Source organism: Trachurus trachurus (genome assembly GCF_905171665.1).
Source record: "Trachurus trachurus genome assembly, chromosome: 3".
Classification (NCBI taxonomy): Eukaryota; Metazoa; Chordata; class Actinopteri; order Carangiformes; family Carangidae; genus Trachurus; species Trachurus trachurus.
The window spans coordinates 17483243-17501699 of NC_139893.1; the positions used below are offsets into that span (position 1 = coordinate 17483243).

The 18457-nt window shown below is 39.8% G+C and overlaps 1 protein-coding gene across 1 annotated transcript; it reads right to left on the bottom strand.

Annotated features, from left to right (window-relative positions):
- Nucleotides 1-920: 920 nt before the first annotated feature.
- Nucleotides 921-2843, bottom strand: serf2b (small EDRK-rich factor 2b). The gene is made up of 3 exons (XM_084000418.1): nt 2685-2843; nt 1655-1763; nt 921-1351 (listed from the first exon to the last, which is right to left on the bottom strand). Exons 1-3 carry the CDS (start codon nt 2689-2691, stop codon nt 1273-1275), a joined length of 195 nt encoding a protein of 64 aa, XP_083856544.1. The 5' UTR covers nt 2692-2843; the 3' UTR covers nt 921-1272.
- Nucleotides 2844-18457: the final 15614 nt, after the last annotated feature.

Here is an 18457-nt window from a genome sequence, read left to right on the forward strand (position 1 = left end):
CTTTACAGTATTGCACAGAAAATGCATTACTTTTTTTCCCACGTAAAAGCTACCTGGAAAAAAAAAAGTAACGCATTTTCAAAAGTCTGTCTTTTGTGAGATCATTGAATGCACACTCATGACCATGTGATTGAATTTGAAACAATGGATGATGCACCTCCTTTAGGTTTTCAGTCACACCTTCACCAGACGGTTAAACTTGTTTCAGCAGCTTGGGTGTGTTTTGTTTTTTTAACCACAATGCTACTCAAAGTGAAACAAAGTATAAATCTCAGAGCAGAGTGCACTGAGTAATTGTTTATTTATCCAGTCCACTGACAAGTCCTTGTTTCCTCTGACACATTTAAGATTCAGTGGATTGAATATGCCTTTGAAATATGATGCTGATATATTAAAGGGACAACAAGGAGTTTCTATTTGGTTATAAAAAAAAGTATCACGTTAATGTGGATGAATCTACGCTACCCACACTTGTTAATGGGCCCATTTTCGATAAATATATTGTTTTCTCTCTATCGTTATTTTGTTATTATTAGTGGTGGCTGAAATGCTGGTCGAGCCGACCAGCGTTTTTTACTTTCGGTTTTGCGGCGAGTTATGAGAATAACGCTGCAGAATCGCCGTTTATGGTCGGAACTACGACGGTATGTGATCGTCTTTGAACCTCTGACTTTAATTCTTGATGAATGAAAACATGAGTCCGTCTTGCGCCGGTCAAAATCATTTTACGGTGCGGAGGCTCATAAATGTAGTGTGAAAACGCTTTGCTTTTCCAAAACTCCTCATTGTCCCTTTAACATAATGAGAAAAAACATTTAAAAAAGGATTTACTTTTCAATATTCCCACAACAGAAGAACAGATCATGTGAAATGTGATTGCACAAAGTCAACATTCAGAGTAACTCAGGCAAGCATGAACTAAAAAGATACACTTTATTTGAAACCAGCAGGGGACATTATTGTACAAAAATACACAACTGTTACGTAGATGCTTTGTGTCAAGAATTGTTTATCTTTCTCCTGCTGCTTACACCACTGATGCTCCTCTGCATGCAGCACCATCATGGGACAACCTTTAACTTGCTCAGACATAATTTCACCGAGTAAAATAACAAATCCAACAAGCAATGTCATTTGCCATAGGGAAGAACGTAGGATCCTAGATTCTTGAGTCTAGACAAAGATGACAGATCCATTCTCATAAATATCAGGAAGAAGAATGCCGAACATGGGATGTTCTTGAAACACCAAGTTGATTTCCAATTTCATTCTTTACTTCTTCTCGGCAGGCTTCGGTGGAGGCCCACCTCCATCTGATTTTTTCTGCTTCTGTTGCATTATCTCGGCATCCCTTGAGGAAATTTCAGAACAGAATACACCGTATTAGGGCAGTCTGAATCACACATCCGTGAAAAGCTCACCAGTGACATCAGTATTTACTTATGTATATGAATATGTTCTCAAGTATAAAATGGCTTATGAAAGAGAAATATGAAGTGGGGTTTTGCAGCACTGGTAATATCAACAGCAATTAGATGCACATCTCTATCATTAACAGATTTTGAAACGTTTGTAAATGACAAAACAGTGGTTCAAATCAGAAGCATCGAAGACGTGGAAAAATCCTATTTCTCCAATCAGACTGCAGACCTACCTCTGCTTTCTTGCAGCAGCAGACAGCCCGTCGTCGCCCCTCTTCCCTTTACCGGAATCATTCGCCTTTTTGGCATTCTTCGCGCGTGCAAGCTCACGTTGGTTTCCTCCTGTATGTCAGACAAAAATGGGGGGGGGAAATGACAGTGTGGCTGAGAAAATTGAGTGATCGCTTTGACGAGCTCATATAATCATATACTATGAAATCTAACATCTCTAGTTGTTACACAATAAAGAGGAGCAAAGGACATTAACCACTGGTAGTCAATTATCAAAGCATTCTTGACATGGACAAATTGTATGTTATTATTATGATGATGATGATGATGATGATGATGAACGACTGCGCGATAGCACAAGTAAAGGCCCATTGAAAACATGAGAGCAGCCGACGTGGCAGAGCGGCGCCACCGAGCAGCTCCAGACCCAGAACAACAGCACAGGGGGCAGCAGAGCATCTTCCATCGCAGTCCGTCCGTGGCCCCGGGCAGGTAAATAAGAACAAACCACCAAGGCACGGCCACAGTTTGAAGAACTAAAACATATTTACAGGTGATAAGCTCGCCATCCTGTGCGCTACAAGGAGCGTTGCTATCAAAATACACGGGCTGAATCTCTGCATATCATGGCTTCACTGCAGGCCGAGGCTCCGACTAACAGCTGGACGAGTAACGACCCATTGGTGTTGACTTTCGCTCACAATAACACAACAGCACAGCTACGTGACAAACACCACAATAACAAGTCAGTTCACCTCACTTGAACCCACTAATTCAGACACAGCCAGTGTATGTGTGTGTGAGAGAGAGTCTTTGTGCATGTGTGTGTTTTAACTTACTAAACCAAGGAAATAATGACGGGAAATCTGGGAGTAAAAAAAAAAACGTTTCGTCTATTTCAGCAAATAGACGGAACCCAGGTCGGCTTTAAACGGCCGAGGCTAACGAGCGACGGGAACACCGAGCACAGACTACATGCAATCAAATAGAGTACATTAATGCCTTACAGTCAAAATATATGTCGATACCCACTGGTCATTATAGTAATCGACGCTTCCTTCGCCCGAAATCCAGATGAGTTCAGCCACAGGGCCCCTGGCTCGCTTCTCGTCGCTTCAGTCGGTCTCGCTGCTCTCGGTTGCTGCACCTCAACTGTGGCTGCCGAAATGCTCGCGACGCTTCCGAGCGAGAACTAGAACATTCCGTCTCCTCGCGTTCTACGCTACGGCGCATGTGCAAGAGACCTCGCTAACCGATTATTAAAGGGATAGTTCAACATTTTAAAAAATATATTTTTTTATGCATTTATAACAAGTAGACTAGATTACTGTAATGGTTTATTCACTGGACTCCCAAAATCAAGTATTCAGAGGTTACAACTAATTCAAAATGCAGCTGCACGTATTCTCACTGGTACCAAGAAATATCAACACATCACACCCGTTCTTAAATCTTTGCACTGGTTATCCGTTAAAACAAGAATCTTATTTCAAAATACTGCTCCTGGTTTATAAAGCTCTACATGGCCAAAGAAGGGGGCCCCACGAAAATGGAACACCTTGCCTGAAATAGTTAGCTAGACATGCCACATCAGTAGCCATCTTTAAAAACAGATTAAAAATCTTTTTTCAACAGCATTCTGTTGAACCGTGTGTGTGAGCGTGTGTGTAGGCTATGTGTCCATGTGTGGTTGTGTGAGTGGGTGCGCACATATGAGTTTAAGTGTAGCCTATGTGGTGAAGATGGCATAGGCTACATTGTTTACTTGCACTCTTCAATTGATTTCTAATTGATTTTTATATAGGCTAACAGTTTTTACTGTAACTATGTAGGCCTATAGGAAGCACACGGAGTCTGCCTTGTGCATGAAATGCGCTTTATAAATAAAGTTGAATTGAATTGAATTAATTATCGGTGCATGTTGTTTTGAGATCCGCGGGGCAGAGACGCGAGCTGCTTAGCAAACACAGTGGAGGTGAACGGTAGAGGACCCCTGTCCCTCATCAAACGTGCGGCCCGGCAGAGGGTCCAATACGGCCCTCAGGATGAATTTAAGTGTGAAAAAGAGAGTAAAAATGGCACATAAGCCTATTTTTATCAATACATTTCAGTTGTTCATAATATGTTTTGTAAAAGGATAGTTCATTAACTGTAAACATCTGACTAAAACAAAGGGGAAAAATACAAAGTTATTCATAGGTTCTCATGCTTTTACTCGTCCAGCCCTCTTGGGATCAAATTTGCGGCCCCTGAACTAAAAGTTTAGAGTTTGACACTAAATTGTTAACTTATGTTTTATCACATTTACTGGACCAGAACTAAGATAAGAATAAGAACTTTATTAATACCCAAAGGGAAATTCAAGAATGGCGGTATCTTATCTATTTACCAAAGAATTATGAAGTCTGATGGCTGTGGATATAAAAGATCTTCTGTATCTTTCTGTCCTGCAGCGAAGAGAGAGGAGCCGTCCACCACCATTGCTTCTCTGGTCCATCAAGGTGTTATGAATGATCTGTGTTGTTCAGGATGGCCTCCACCATCCTCATTGTGTGTCTTTCCACCACTTCCCCCAGATAGTCCATCACAGAGCTAGCCTTCTTAACTTAACTACAATTCCTGGTTGTGAAATTACAAATGACAGCAACGTAAAACTTAGATTGTTGGCGAGCACAGAGATGCTTTAAATTTGAAAAACAAAAAAGACCTTCTACTGTAATTAGTTTGGTTGATATTCACATCCCTTACTGCAGATGCCTGGTATGTCTCTACTGCAATAGAACCAGCAGGTGGCAGACCTGGACTACTGGAGAAACTATTCTGCCAAGTGCCAACACAGGTTACGAATCATTTAAATACTGTAATTTAGAGCACAAGCCGTATAAATTGAATTCCACAGTTGTGAATTGTGTCACTAGACCAAATTTTATAACTATCACACAAACGGTCACGACATGATCCCACTGATAATATTACATTTCTGCCAAGCCCTAAGTGCGTCCTAAGCCCAAGCAAAATTGAATCTTCTTATTTGTGCTCTGTAATAAAACACTCACACAAAGTTTTCCTTGCAGTTTTTTGTTGGGTGTATTTATTGACTGTCTGCTTGTTAAATAGGATAACTGAGTCATGTCTGTCTAAAGCTGAACTTTTACCCAGACACTGAAACTATGAATAGAAAAAGACAACATACTGAATGCAGCTGAACCTGCATGTGTCTCGTGCACTGTAGGTCAAACAACTGTGTTTTCCAAGTCAGCGCGTATTTGATTTCAAGAGTCTGCAGCTGCATTTAACTAAACAGTGTCATAAACACCACAGGTTTGTTGCAAATGAGACACGTAAATGAAGTAAACCTTTATAAAGTAATTGTTTTTAAAATGGCAGCTGGAAACTTAAGTTCGCGGTTGGCAACTGTAGAGTCTGTGTATTGCATTTGGAATAAGAGTCTTAAAAAGTGTTCATAATGGTTAAAGTGAGCCGTGGGAGGAGACAGAGGATTGGGTTGGGTTTCTTGCTTAAAGACAAACGCTGTATTTTAAGGACATAATTACTGTTTGAATACAATGAGCCATGCTGCTGTGATTGTCTACCAAAGAGACTATGTGCGTGAAGAATAAAATCGTCCTTGGATTAGATTATATAGGCCCTACTGTGAATTTGTTCTGGCCTGTAGATCTCTGCAAATTGTTTCTTGATGAATGTTCATCTTCAAACTTACTTTGACTTTAAAGTTGAGTAAAACCTGACAAAAAGCTCTCGGTTCCAACTGCAAACGAACAAAAGCAGCCACTAGATATTTTTGCACAAAATTAATTTTTCACAGGTTGGAAATAATTAATCTTATAATAAAAATAAGTGTCTATACGGTCACATTGGGCAAAGTAGTGCCAAAGACGGTAGTATCTTTGGTAGCCTAGTGCCTTGAACTCAATGCTACCATTAGCACACTAGCATGCTCACAATGACAATGTATGAGGTGTAGCCTATTTGTCCTAAGTTTTTAATTTAGCCTATAAGAGTGGGCTGTTGGTTAATTAGCATTTCACACAAAGAAGCTGAATAACCGAAAAAGAATTTTGTCAATTATGGGTCAAGTCCTGGATAGATTTAGCTACATGTTGACCTGACGATGGCGCTAGACCAAAAGCCAGCAGCTACTGTACAGGGATCTTCCTTTTTTTCACCAATAGCATTTGCAATATGTGGCACCAAAAGTTTGAAGTGAGACTAGCATACGACAGCAGTGGCTATGTGTCACCTAAATCAATTTTCTCTCTTTTTTTCAAACTGTAAACAAGTCAGTACCAGACATCCAGTTAGGAACATTTTTAGGTTTTGTTTAAATGACATATATTTAAATTATTCAAATTAAGTATTTATCAACTGTGAAATAATACAACCAATTGATGAAGGAGCGAGAGGACATTATTTGTTCACTGATCAAGCTTGATTCTATCCTACTGAGTTTTAATACATTATGGATTTATCAATTTATTTAGGCTACTTTAATTTTATACACAGTAACATCTAGTTGGTTTGGTTTATTTATTTATTTTGTGTTTATTCCATTTTCTTTGAAGACTGTGAACATCCATTTCTGTGTTTACACACATGTGAAATAGACATTATTCCCCATTTTCCATTTTCACTGACGCATAATTGTCTCTCACCATATTTATAAACGTTTCCTGCTCTGGGTGCAAAGGAAAGATTTAGTTTTTATATCCTGGGCTTGAAACTGTCTATGGATTGTGCAATTAAAATTTAAAAGTAATTTAGTCCCCCCACCCTCATTATACAGATTGAGCAACTGAGATCTTGATGCAAGCAACAAACAGGGGATTAAGTGAATAAACAGCCACGGCCTCTTTGTGCTGCTTGTGCACTGAAGTGTGAAGACTTTAACAGTGTGTAGAACAGCATGTTGAACACTGTGGTCAGTTTATTGGGCTGGTGGCGACACGACAGCCCAGGATGTCTGACTCCGAGTTGTTTTCTCCACAGCTGCTTTCAGTGACAGCATCCTGCTTAAAGCAAACTATTTTTGTCTCCCAGTGCAATTATCACCACCTGGTAATTTTGACAATGTTGACTGCCTTTGCTTTACAAAGCCTCTAAATGTTAATGCTGTCCTCGTGTGACTGCTGCTGCTTTGGTGCTCAGCAGCTCCACAGGTTTCCACAGGATGATGGGGAGGACAAACTTTGTTTTCTATTGATTTCATATTATAAATGTGGGATTCTTATTCAAATGTAAGAGTCCTTCAGTCCACTTCTTACCTCCAGCGCATTTCCACACTGACTCTTAAGTGACAGATCATTTTACATGGTCAAGTGTAAGTAGTTCAGTTTGGGCCAACGACACAAACATGACAATGCTAGTTTGTCTATTAACCATGCGCTGAAATATAAAAGTATTCCCATTGTGAATCTGCCACTCTTTGATTGCACAGTCTTCATACATGTCGGCTGCCCTGTGTATAGTCTTTGCTAACTCTCATCATGAGGTGGTGAAGCACTGATGTGTGGCAGCATAAACTTGGTGTGACAAGCTGGATGTATGGTGCATTCCTCTCTGTCTCATTTCACCACTGTCATCCATCACACTGCCAGAGTCCTGCCTGCTGTTGTGAATGATTGATGGGACTTGCTGATCCCATATTGTGCTCTGCCTTAATGTCCCACATGTCCAGATTGTTGCAGCTAATTTTGACATGAGCCTGTGTTGTTCATGTTGTAAACTAGGCTACTATACATGTGCTTTTCTTCTTTTTGTAAAGCTTTCATTTGCTGACAGTGATACAAATTGAATGAATATCAAATGTCCAGCAACTGTTAACAAAGGCCTGTATGTTAAAACATGAATGTATTGTTCATTTAGTATCAGAAATGCTGATCTTACTGTAATATCTGATGTGTTGTAGAGTTGCCAACACCGCGTGAAAAAGAAGGTTCCCATCAACAACACAAATATATCAAGTTGGCATTGAATTATATGGGCCCCAAGAGATTTTTAATAATGCAAACAACTTATATAAGAACATAAGAAACTAGTCAGCCACAGTCAACTAGCAGCTGTGTATTTGAGTCAGTTAAATCCTATGTTAGGGTCAGGGTTAGACAATATGCTCCCATGGACAATGCCAACATGCAGATTGTTATGTTCAGTGCATTACTTCAGCATGTTAGCATGCTAACATTTGCTAAATAACATCTTTTGTTACAAACTAAAATGATGGACTGACCTTCTGAGTCCAGATGTTGCAGATGTTTCATCCAGCCACAACACCATCAGCTTTGCAAATATTGATGGTTAACAGAAGCTGTCAGATGTGCAGATGGACATTGTTTTTTATTTCCCAACCACGAAAAGCACTTTTAGCCTATATATTGTTTGCTTGTATAAACCTAAGTAGCATGACATTAAGAAGAGGGGATGGTGCCTAGGCGAGGAAATATTAATTTTAGAATTATATAATTATTTTTTTCAGACACAGTCATTGATGAGAACCACTTCTTAAGATCATGGTGTGTAGTGTATTATTCCTTTTTATCCAACTCATAGGGTTGTAATCGAGCGTTTTTAGATTTGATAAACATTTAAATGCAAGGTAGCCTATGATGATGTGATTGGCATTTATGTCGAATGTCTGAAACACATTTCACTCACAGCATTGACATTTCAAACTTTGTCGCAGCCAGAAAAACAGTTACATATGCAGCTCTCATGGGTATCACCACTCTGTGTTATGCAATGCGGTGATTCATTTCACCTACACCTTTGTCCTCCTCTGTTCTGTGAACATAAAGCTTTCAGTATATGAACACAGCATACACTGGAGAATAACACTTAAATAGGTTCATGTGACATTGTTGTGGAAATAGGGCATGTTTGCACGTGTGATGGCTTCTCAGCCAAAATGAGTGAAATCGTTGATGAGACTGAGATAGACTGTTGTATGGTTGTGTAGTCTGAAGTGAAGGTTTTATTGATTACACTGAAAACTCTAATGTACATTTAGATTTTTAGATAACTTAAAAGCTGAAAGCTGGACACAATGAGTTACATCTTTTCTTCTCTCCTTTCTTCTATTTTGACTTTTAGCAACATTAAAACATTTATTTGAGCCAGACTGCTGAGTTCTCCTGTTTCTTGAGCAGACAAAGAAGAAGGCAGAGGAGGGTGTTTTTTGTTGTTTTGAGGCAATTCAAAACCCAAAACCACCTTCTGCCATTCCTCCTTAGCATTTCCAACCCCATTTCGGTGGGCCCATTGTTTCCCCTTTTTATTTTAGGTCTAACTATCAAGCCTAAGGGTTACTAGTCTGCTTGATCAAAATGTATGAGGACAAAAGAAGGCACAAGGTAATTTCTCTCGATGCACTGGTTGACCCTGTGCAGTAGAAACACCAAGGCACAATCCAGCAGGGGTGGAGATTAGGTTGGGTTGAATTTCACTGACATTAGCACGGACGTAACTGTCTGAAAGCACAGAAGAAATTCCTCTTTACAGTACTTAACATTTGATTTACTGATGACAAATAAAAGTAGTTTTACATCTTGCTGAACGGTCACTTTGATATAAGCAAGATGAAACAAAAGGTTTCTCTCAACGTCAACATTGCGAGATTATCAGGGGGAAAAAAAAACCATGTCTGGTGGTCCTACATTGAATTACATAGCCACCAGTGAGGACCTGTCCTCTAATAGACAACTGTAACACTCATCCTTGGAGAAAATGATTGATTGAATTGTCTACTTATACACCATGTACACTCTGTCACTCTGTCTGTTGTGTGTTGTGCTTTTGTGCTTGTATCCTGGTGACTTGTGTAACCTGCTTTTAACAGCACAAAATGATGGTGGAAGTTACGAAGTGAATCTGCATTATATCCGAATCATTTGAGGAAAAAGAACAAAGAGCACAGACGCAGATGTAATGCTGTTTTGTGGATTTTCATTGTTCACGTTGTCAATATGCTGAGCAAAATGGGCTTACATCAAGACCAGTCTCATTACAATAATGAAATGAAATCATGACATTGTCCAGATGATGTGTTTTCGAACGGTTGCCAAGGTAACAGCCATTTTCTCAGCTAATGCACTATGTCCAGAATATAGGGATGACTAGATAACACTGGATGGTGTGCTGGATCATACCAAGAGCCTCTGAGAAAGTTAAATAGTGTAACATCAAATGGATTGAACAAGGATAACTGAACAAGAACGGCAGTAGACAAACACTTTACCTTCTCAGGCCATGCAAATTAATGATCAAAATATGGATTACGTCATTCTTTATAGATATATTTGATTTCTGTCCGTCTCTTCATCGTCCTGCTGTGGATGACCTCACTGATGTCTCCTGGCTGACTCATCTTGGTCGGTCCCAGCATCAGACAATCTGACTGACGCTGTGCAGAGTACAGACAATCACCCTGTCTGAAATCTGAAGGATGTGCACATCAAGTGCTTCTGATTCAGCTGCAGCTCTCTTGTGACATTTTTTTTATGGATATAGTAACGTGGTACTCAGTACAGACAGTGCTGCACACACAAGGTGGACATGATGAGACAGACTAAGAGGACATAACACAATATGTGCAATGTTCAGTCCAATACATGTTGTACAGAAACAGAATAGCAATAAAAGCTTGTCACATGAAGCTTGCAGTTTTTAGACCTTTTAAGTTGTTAAGCAGTCAGCTCTGTGATGTCCTGACTGTTCCCGTAGTGCCACCAGCGTGGTCACATTTATGGTTTCACAACTATTGGATGCATTGACATTACATTTCGAGAGTCCAGTAAACATTTTGTGGCACATATTCTCAGTAAGTCTCTATCAAAAGACTAAATGCTGTTTCATAGTTAATCATGGTGAGTGGATTTCTAAAGAATTAACTTAAAGAGCTGGATGAGAGGCTTAAACCCAGTTTACTTTCCCACCTCCACAGCCATGGGCAACCATGGTATGAAGTGGGTGTGAATGTTACAGAATTTCTAAAATTCCTTCAGGCTGGTTTTGAGAGGTGGAAGAAAAAAAAATTCTTAAGAAGCAATTTTACCTTTCATTATAAGAAATAAACTGTAAAACAAAACATTCAGAGGACAAATGGAACATTTCTACTGTTTTTCTGCACAAAAAAATATAAATATAAATGTTCAGCACGAGCCCTAACAATGTTCCCAAAAGAGTGACTCTAAAAGTAACATCCCAGATGTGGGAGTCTCCTCCATGGCAACTTGTCTTTACCAGGCCTCAATTAGCTGAATGGCAGCACACAAGGGAACCCCTTACCCATCTTGAGACAGGGCTCACAGGACCAGGGGCGACGGGAGTGAGTGCAGAAGGCTGGTTCAGTACAGTAAAGCCCATTATTGTTAGTCTGAGGTGTAACAAATATCCACAGTGCCTTTTCCCAGAGAGAACAGCAGAGACAAATATTATGAAGGGCGGAATCAGATACAAGGTGCTCCTTTAGTCTTGTGTTGTCGCTGTTGCTGAGACTGTTCAACTATAGAAGCTTAGTGGATAATGGTGACTACTTAACACAGCCTGTGTTGTGTGGGAGTTCACTTCTGATGCATTTTAAAGTATTGTGGAGGAATGGTAGACAAGAGCAAATCACAGATGCACAAAATATATTTGCACATAGTACTTTTAATCTATTAAAATGCAAACTAACTACTGGCAAACTTTACAAACTTCCTACACATTGAGCAACATCATCAATCAGTCATGTTACTGGCCATCAGATGAATGTAATATCCATTGTTCACTCTCCTTTCAGCTCTGTTTTGGTCTCCACCAACTCCTGAGAAAAATGTGTCTCTGTAGTTGTTTAATTCAATTTAATTGTACCTCAGTCTTCCTACCTGCATCTGCTCATTTACCCCAGACTGACAATGGACTATGGTTGGATGAGGCATGTTCCATCATCTTTAGCCCTCAGTCGTCCGCAGTAATTATGAAGTTGACCTTAACAGTACCATAATAATCCAGAAGAAATAATTGCAGTATTTAAAAGATGATTTTTGCATGTCTCTTTTCCTTCTCTGCATTGCTCTTGTCTCAAGGTACATTTCTTTCTTTTTTGGAAACCTAACTGCCATGCAGCTGTGACAGTGTGAAGACACCTGCCCCGGAATAGGATGACGTCTGTGGCCTAAGTGAGTCATCAAGACCCTTAAGTGCTGGAGGAAACTATAGCTGGCTGTCTGTATCCTCATTTTACCCCAATAGAGCACAGGATGAGGCAGCTTCAATCATCCAGCCGAACAACAGGCACAAAATGAGCAGCGCGTTACCATCTGAGATAAGACACGGTGCAACTTTTTTGTTTCCAGTCTTTCAGCCTTCAAGTGTGATTACCTGGTTGTGTAATACAGCTCCTCGCAGCGTGCCAACTTTAATCAGCTAGCCTTCAAAGAGAGCAGCATCGCATGGTGGTTATACTCACACACACACACACACACACACACACACACACACACACACACACACACACACACACACACACACACACACACACACACACACACACACACACACACACAAATAAATGGCACACTGATCTGTTTTTGTCATGTTTAGAAAATCACAGAAATATGTCAGCTACGGACAGTAGCCACTAGTCAGGAACTGATTGTAATTTTGCATCAACTGTATCATCAACAGATGAATGACGGGTTGGTAGCATGTCTTTATGGAGCTGCTGGTGTGGTTGTGGTGAGCACTTCAAGATCAGAAAATCAATTTCTCTCAATCACAAGTGTTTTAATGAGACTTCACTGCACCTCATATTTTGCCTGTTCCAAGACTGAACCAGTTCATTTGTGATCCGAGACAATGAAATGACAATGCAGTCGTATTTCAGGACCACAGCGACGTCGCAGTTTCAATTCATCAGAGTGTGAGTGTCTAGTCACTGCATTGCCCTGCTCCATCAAAACATGGTTTCAAAGACACAGCCCCTTCCTGCTCCCTAGATTGAAATGCTCCAGTAGTCTGGTGTCTGACTTTTATTGAATCGCTCGGCTCCTGCTCCCAATTACACAATCCTGAGCCACTGTCAGGCGCCATTGCTGTTTTCCTTTGTGTGTAGTGACAAACCAGACTAATATTTTAATCAGAAATGTTCCAGTTACGCTGTGAAAAGACAACATAACCATCCCACCGCTACTGAGAATTTGTTTTAAGGAGAATGCAGTTGGTGGTTGGAGTGATTGCAAACACTGAGAGCTGATTTTTTTTCTTTTGCTAGAGTTGCTCAAACATAAACCTAGATGACACAGTCAATATTTTTTCTCTGTGAATAGTCAACAGCTTTGACTGCATGTGAGCTTACACGCCACATCATTACAAATGAGGGAAACCTCAAGGATGTTCAGGGCTTAAATGAATAAAGGTTTTCTACAGACTGAACAACACTGATGTTATGAGGATGTTTTCCAGTCCAGGAAAACACAGAGCAGCCCTTGTTTGACTGCTGTCTCTTGTCATGCGTGGAATGATCAGTCACACCTGTACAGTCACTGTAAAAAGGGTGGCTGTAAAGGGCCTGCGATCTCAATAAAACACCAAACACCTGGGTCTGCTTAGCAACGAGTGGATACGTGGGTGTGTATGTGTGATGGCATAGACACACACACACACACACACACACACACAAAGGGAATGAAAAGCTGATTCAAGTCTGATTGTGTTTCTTTGTGGGAAAGTTAGGACCCACCTTCACTTTGAAAACAGTGAAAACAAATGTGTGAATCTCAGATGTGAGCTTAATCCGCAGACTCTGCTGAATAAGCCTGCTTCTCAGTGGTCACAGTGGACTATTACCAGCTCCAGATGTTTTTGTGTTATTTCAAATTTTGGGGGAGGAAGGAGGTAGTCTGAGCTAAGCTGCTGTACTTTACAGCCTGTGAAATCATCAGGTAGATTGTTTTGATTACATCTTATCTGACACAGTGGTGTGACTGCTTCAGGGGCTTTTCATTTTGAGCCAGGTTATCATAGTAGCTTTGAATCTGCTTGATTTCCCCTTGTACGCTCTATAGGTTGGTGAAAACCTGATACTGATTCTGTTATGCTTATCAGAGCAAAAGTTTCGGTCTCATCAAAAGTAACTCCTCTATTTTGTTGGTAGTGTTTGTTTTCTGGGCTCTAACACATTACAGCAGATACAGGAAATTACCCTGACTACTAACAGCAGCTCTCAGTGAGGGATGGGGAGGTCTTGGAGCCGTCTTCTGCCAACATGCCTTGCAAGTAACACTCGGCCTTGAAATTCCTCCCCCATCTGAACCATAGAAGCCTTGACTGCAACTTGATGCAACAGTATGAGGATTTCTAACCAGACTGATCTGGGCTCTTAATATTTACCCAAATAATCAGTCAGTACAATTTTGCATCCAGTAAAGTTGGCAAACTGAAAGTTTCTTTTTTAAACTATCAAAATGAATTATTAATTTATTTCTTTTAGTTTTTGTTGTTTAGTTTTGTTTCCATCTCATGTTCAACAAAACATCACAACTAGCCTACATAAAGATAATCAAAAATCAAAATGAAAAGTGCTCAAAAAATATGAGCACTAAAAATCACACTCATGTACGAAATCAGAGTATTGTATCCTGACTTCAGTGTTTATTTCTATATGGAGGAGCAGCTGTGGGAGTGTAAGAGAGCACAGGAGAGAGTGGGATGTCATATTAGAAGTTTTTAAGGCTGTGTCCTTGCATTCCCACAACATTATGGAAAGATTGAAGTAGAAACAAACTCTACCAACCTTTGAAAGAACTGGCATCAGTTCAAACAGTAACATGCTGAATATGTAATTGTTCAAAGTAATGGCAAAAAGCTTGGATGAAAGAAGTTTTTCAATACAGTATTGAAACATTTGCATAACATCTTGTCATTTTTCTTTATTCATTAGTACTCATCATTTTTGACAGTCTGTCTAACTTTCCTTAGTGACGTAAATTGAGGTCCCACAGTGAATGAACAGGAGCCTGAATGCACCGCTGACTATAGACCTATTAATGTTAACAACATATTTTTGCAAAAAAAAATATCTCTGAACATGGTGATATCATTCTCATTTTCAATCATCACATGTGACGCTGGGAAATATGAATTGACTGACCTCTTTTGAAGACTGTCTTACAAAACATGTTTTTAACCGATACAGACAAGCTAAGTTGTTATTGTTTTTTTGCGTTACTTTGTTTTCTGAACTTTTTGTCAGTCCTCATGCTACACACTTAATAACAACCAATTCCAACTATTCAGATTCCTTAAAAGAGAAAGTCCAAATTTTCCGCAGCCTGTGAAAACACTCTATAAACATGCTGTTGTGTTTGACACCAGGCAACGTGTTAGTCTCACACAAAAGGTGTTTGTGTGTCTAACTCAATACCTTTCCCAAATTCAGTGCTTTCTCACTCACACCATCCCTGGCAGCCGAAATAACCGCCTGTGTGTGTGTGTGTGTGTGTGTGTGTGTGTGTGTGTGTGTGTGTGTGTGTGTGTGTGTGTGCGTGCGTGCGTGCGTGCGTGCGTGTGTGTGTGTGTAATACGAATGTGAATATCACACATTCTGTCTTTTCAGTTTCAGTCTTTGAGTCATTTTCTGTCTTTGTGAACATTTTACTGGATTTCACAGCCAAATGTGTTGTGAATGGACCGGTGTTGTATGCATGCTCGTGTTTTGTATCACTGAATATATGTAAACATATGTGTTCCCTTGCTCATGGGCGTGTACACTGTCTGCATCTTCAATGAGCTGCGCCTGCCGGTATCTTTTTAGTTCATATACTTTGGCAGCTCTGCAGGTTGAACTTAGTTGCAACTGTTCTGCTGTAAACAAAGAGCTGAAAATGTGCTACAACAGTTTTTTTTAATTCTTGAAATCTGACATGTCTACTGTCCTTGAAGGCTCTATAGATTTGCTGTACAAGATTATTACAACCCATAGTTATGTTTTATTGTTACCTGTAGCGGTTATATTAGTTATGATGGAAGCAAAGCAGGAAGATATGTGAAAAAAGTGACAAAGTCCACATGAAGTGCAGGTTGGAGTGGGTGGATGGAAACACAACAAACCTCTGGTCACTCATGAGATCAGATAATGAAGGTGCCCTATATTTATGGAATCTACTGTATATATATGTATCTATATGTCTTTGTGCCGAAACCTAACCTGCAACCTCGGTTGCATTTAGCATGTGCACCCTCTGCAACCAACTGAAGTCTATTGCACTTTTTTCACAAATATTTTTCATGATAATATTTGAATTTATAGAAGAATATGTTTTCTAATGAAGATAAGATGCTGCTCTCAGTCTCCCCGTTTCTTAACATCTGTTTTTCTCCCCCCTACTCAGCCAGCTCACTTAAAGACACATACATCTTCACAGACCATCATGTCCTCTCTTTGAGGCTGTGATGTAAACTATATTATTTAACTTCTGGTGGTGACGTAATGGACAGACTACACATTTCCAGCTCTGGCTGATGATCAGTACTAAAGAAGGGAAACATGAGAGACAGTTGTACAATGCGAACAAGCGCTGCGTCTTGCCAGTTGCAGGTGTCCTCAGAGTCATTGACCTCAGGTGTGAAATGCCACTCCCAGGGGGGTCGGTGTGCATTAGAGGCGCCGGTGTCCCATGCAGCAGATGGTAAACCACAGACAATGAGTGGATAAGACAGATGAGCCAGGTAGGAAAGACCTATGGGGCATAAATGTGTTAATCTCCTACTGCTTGGCTGTTGGAGGAGCAAATTCAGACCCACAAGATCAGTGAGAGGAAGGACAGCTGTATTTAACTGTTATCAGTATTTATTTTTCTCAGGAACTGCATTTGCACATAGTACAGGCCCCCGACAGTGTATATTGTTATAATACACTGTTGCTCTATTGGATTGCAAAGGATTTCATAATGATCAGAAGAAACTATTTTTGGGGGGGCTTTTTTGCCTGATCTAAGACTCAAGGAAGAGAGGTGAAGAATCAGCGCCACCTGTTCTCTGCTGACCTCCAGTTACCCCTCCCCCCTTCTGTTATGTACTTTCATTCAGGGAGTAGCTTAGCAATTTAGCTAAATAGGCTTACTTGTCAGACTCATCTGCTTTGCCAACCTCCAACATCACTTGCTGGCTGTCTCACAGTTATGCAAACACTTAAGGTGCTTAGATTTGCTGTGTTTCAGCTTGGTCATGCTCGCTTGGCTGTGGGACAAATGAATTTGAACATATCAATTTCCTTGACAGAGAATAGGTCTATAGTCAGCGGTGCATTCAGGCTCTGTTTTAGCTGCTCCTGTTCATTCACTGCTGTGGGACCTCAACTTACGTCACTAAGGAAAGTTAGACAGACTGTCAAAAATGACGAGTACTAAGCCCATTAACTCCTCAGGATAGGCCTACTGTAAGCATCTTTTCTGTCAAGGATTATTTGGAAACTGACCCACATTGCTTGGTTTTCCTTTTTCTTTTGTGCAGCCTCATGGTTAGTTCCTCAGACAACAAAGAGTGCAATAAAGAAAATAATACATACTGTATGTGCATTATTCATTTTTTAATGTTTGAATACTCACCTTGTGAATTCAACCATCGTATTGATTGGTTTTTGACAGAAGGTGAATGGATTTTATTATGAACATTCAGAAGATACAAGTTAGCTTGCAATAGGCCTATCTGTATCAACTATCGTTGACCTTTTACAATGAGTGATCACCACACAATTTAACGAGACCTCAAGGTATTTTCATCCATCTTTCATCCACATTTAACTATGCATGACTATTACAAAGTTCATGTTTTATTAAAAAAAGATTACATTGTGTGCTGTGGCTATGTGACTGAAAACTATTTAGGAACTTTCCTTGCACCAGATTATCCCTAACTGTATGATTTGCAAACAGGTAAAAAGGACTAAGTGTTAACTTGGCTACTGTGGAAAACAACAGTCATTAAATATCACATTTACACAGACACATTAACATTGTTGTGTGTCAGTGTATTATTAAACACACCCACACTAACAGTGGTTTACAGAATTAACAACATGAAAAAAAGTTGATAATCTTGTTTGGTTGTGCCTGACCTGGTTGACTGCCAGTAAAGGCAGCTCTAGAGCCTGCACATGCAGTGAGGTGTCATGTTTCTCTCCATGTTTTTAATAAACATTTATCAGATTTGTTATTTTTCAGGATTTGCATTGCGAGATTTCAATATGTCAGATTATCACATTTCTGCATTACATATGTGAGGTGCTAAATAATGTGTCTATTATTAATTTGTCTTACATGTTACGTACACGTACTAAAGGTGTTTGCCAACAGTTTGCTGTTTACATGTTGAGCAAACACTTGCACAATACAATCTCCAGTTGTATTCTCTGGCAAATTTAAGTCCAATATACAATCTCTCTTTAGCTTTGAAATCTTGAAACCAAAAGAAAAAAACGGGATAATATAATCATCAATTAGTTTGTCAAAACAATGAGCTGTTGTTAATAAAACCATTATTGGTGCAGCTGTATCATGACAAAAATCCGACACAACAAGAATCGTTGTCTGAAAAGGGAAGTGTGTCCACAAATTGGAAAGTTGCCATGGTTATTGTATAATAAGAGGGATATGTTTATGGGCTGCAAAATCAGACCCATCAGTATTCTACCTGCTCTTGGTTGTTAATGAAATGTTATTTCTCTTCCAACATGCAAATGATAAATATTTGAGCTACTGACTAAGTACTAGTTCTTGTTGGTGCAGTTTTATTAGATAATGTAACTGTGATGA

Bases quoted from the DNA above. Each gene is read 5' to 3' on its own strand.
- serf2b (XM_084000418.1), bottom strand. The intron at 1,352-1,654 runs GTAGGTCTGCAG...AATTTCCTCAAG, and splicing joins GCTGCTGCAAGAAAGCAGAG to GGATGCCGAGATAATGCAAC.